Here is a 2,577-nt window from a genome sequence, read left to right as displayed (position 1 = left end):
TATATATATATACATGCATATACATGTATGTCCATATAATTTTTATTAATTTTTGTTTCAGTTTTAGTTATTTCATTACAAAAATTGTGCTTTGGCAACTAGTTGAAATAAAATAAGTTTAAGCTACTTTATTTCAAGTAACACTTTTTTTGTGATTTGATAGTTTTAGATTTAGTTAACTATGATAACCCTGGTGTTGAAAATAAGATCTTTTCATGTATCATGTAAAAAAGTAACAGGCTTTAGAATGACATGAGTGTAATTAATTACTACCACCACTCCTATGTTGCCAGAGAAACAAACTCATATTCTGTAACGAATTAACAATTAATCTGAATGAAGCCACCTTACAGGAATCATGTGTACTCGGACTAAGTGTGTCTAGAGAAATGTTATAATCCTTGTGTATGTGAATTTATAATAGTGACAACAGCTGCAATAGAGAGAAGGGAGGGGTCAGTGCGGTTATAAACATTCTGACTATCACTGTAAGGATTGGGTGGGTCATGTGACACTGAAGACTGAAGCAATGCTGCCTGCTGAAAATTCAGCTTTGCCATCACAGAAATAAATGACAATAAATAAAATTAATTACAATAAATTACTGTACTTTTTGATGAAATAAATGCAGCCTTGTTGAGCATAAGAGACCACAAGGTAGCATAAAAACAAATTCTTTTTCCTCTCACCGTAGGGCGCATCCACTCCACACCACGGGTTTTGGAGGAATACGGGGCAAGTTCTTTGAAGCCGAGAGAGGGTGGTTCGGCGGGGAAGCAGGGGTCTTCAAACAGGTAGCCTCCTTCCAAACACTCCTGTTTGAGTGCCTCAAAGTCCTGGTTCTGGAAGTGTAAAGCCTGCTCAAAAGAGCCCACACCTTCTGCCTGTAGCCTGTTAGCACTGATCTGTGCCGAGATTCCTCCATAATATGTGAACATGCTGGAACCGTGAGATGCAAAGCAGTTATAAATAGCAAAACTTTAATAATGTTTGTGCCTTTGTGTAGACACAGACTACATTGCATTGTATTTTTTCTATAATAAAAAAGACAAATGAACATAAAAACTCCATAATTGACACGTAAATGCAAATTATGCACACTAGCTTTCAAAAGACCATACACTCTCAGAAAAACAATGTGCAAAGCTGTCACTGGGGCTAAAAAAAAAGGTAAAAATGACATCTTTGTACCTTATTTACTCCTAAATAGTACTTAAATGTACATATTAGCACGTTAAAAGTACATATTAGTACCTAAAGTGTACATATTAGTACCTATTGAAAGGGTAATGCCCTTGTGACAGATTTGTAATTTTCATGAAGGTTTATGGGATATCATCACCAGTTTCCAAAAACAAAAAAGGATTATGTGAAGTAGTACTTTGTGGTTGTTAAACATTAGTGGAACATGTTAATGATGGCCCAAAAAAGGCATAATTTGTTTGCAGATGCTTCTTGCTTTGATATTTAGCTTCTAATGCAATTTTACAAAATATTTTAACACTAATTTTCGTGTCCAAATACATTTTGGTTCCACTGAAGGCTGTGGGCATCAGAATTACTTTAAAGTAAATGATGCTGCATACTATTCCATATCAATAAGGTTAAAAATGTAAACAGAACAGATGCAGAAGGTCTGGTGTTAAATGCTGTCTTTGATAACTGTGATGAATGCTGTACTGTGGCTCTGCTCAGTTAAATATGTGCAGGTTTGTAGACTCATAATCTGCTCTACAAGAATCTTTTTTTAGACTTAGATATTGCATACTGGTAAAAAATGTATAGTCTGAATGCACTGTAAGTCGCTTTGGATAAAAGCGTCTGCTAAATGCATAAATTATTAATTATTAGATATTGGCAATGCATGGCAAATAATTTTATATTTAGACTGTCACAGCACTTGCATCATATTTCTATTATCTCTCTGTATCAATGACTGCATTGTGCTGCTGGCCTCAAAACTCACAACAGACTGAGGGCCTCCCATTCATTTCAACACAAATCACACTCAGTGTACAAGTTCACACAACCTGCATTGTATTTAGATAAATGTAACTTACTATTAACACTTAGAAAAATCCACCACAGGGCCGTTTTAAACCCTTAATCTTTATATTTAACATTTTAAAAACACTTTTAGTGGCGATTTATTAAGCATATGGTTGTTCTGTACATTATTTCTTTTCTAAAATGCATGGCATGCCAAGCATTTTGTCGTGTTGTTGTATAACTCCATTCAACCTTCGTAAATCACTGCGGTTCGTTTAATTATCAATTTCAACTTAGCTGTTTTCAAGCTTCAATATGTGCATAACATGCATATCCGACACTAAATAGTGTTCAATGCGACAGATTACAGCAGGCCGACGGAGACCAACAACACGGACAGAGCAGAACTAAATAAATCTCGACATGATTCAGGGCAGAAATACAAGAACCGCTAAACTTGCCTTGCATCTGAGGTCCTGTCAGTCTCTTCTGTGAGGGGGATGTGAGATATATACAGTAATATTCTCCCGAAAAGATACGCAATACACTATTAGAGCTTCAGTGCGCGTGAGTGCAGAGGGGGCGGGG

The 2,577-nt window shown here is 36.0% G+C and overlaps 1 protein-coding gene across 2 annotated transcripts in view; it reads right to left on the bottom strand.

The window, feature by feature from the left end:
• LOC107679188 (calpain-1 catalytic subunit-like) overlaps positions 1–2,577 on the bottom strand; it is a 16,595-nt gene extending 14,018 nt beyond the window's left edge. Inside the window, exons 1-2 of one of the 2 annotated variants that reach the window (XM_016474704.1) lie at positions 2,446–2,577; positions 690–939 (exon numbers count right to left, since the gene is read on the bottom strand). In XM_016474704.1, the coding sequence (XP_016330190.1) occupies positions 690–938 (249 nt within the window). In that variant the 5' untranslated portion in view covers position 939; positions 2,446–2,577. The remainder of the gene's footprint in view (positions 1–689; positions 940–2,445) is intronic. The other variant, XM_016474703.1, reaches the window with a different exon arrangement.

Source organism: Sinocyclocheilus anshuiensis, unplaced genomic scaffold (assembly GCF_001515605.1).
Source record: "Sinocyclocheilus anshuiensis isolate Anshui unplaced genomic scaffold, SAMN03320099.WGS_v1.1 scaffold300, whole genome shotgun sequence".
NCBI lineage: Eukaryota > Metazoa > Chordata > Actinopteri > Cypriniformes > Cyprinidae > Sinocyclocheilus > Sinocyclocheilus anshuiensis.
The sequence above is the reverse complement of the archived record's forward strand: the minus strand, read 5'-3'. Positions and strand labels throughout refer to the sequence as shown.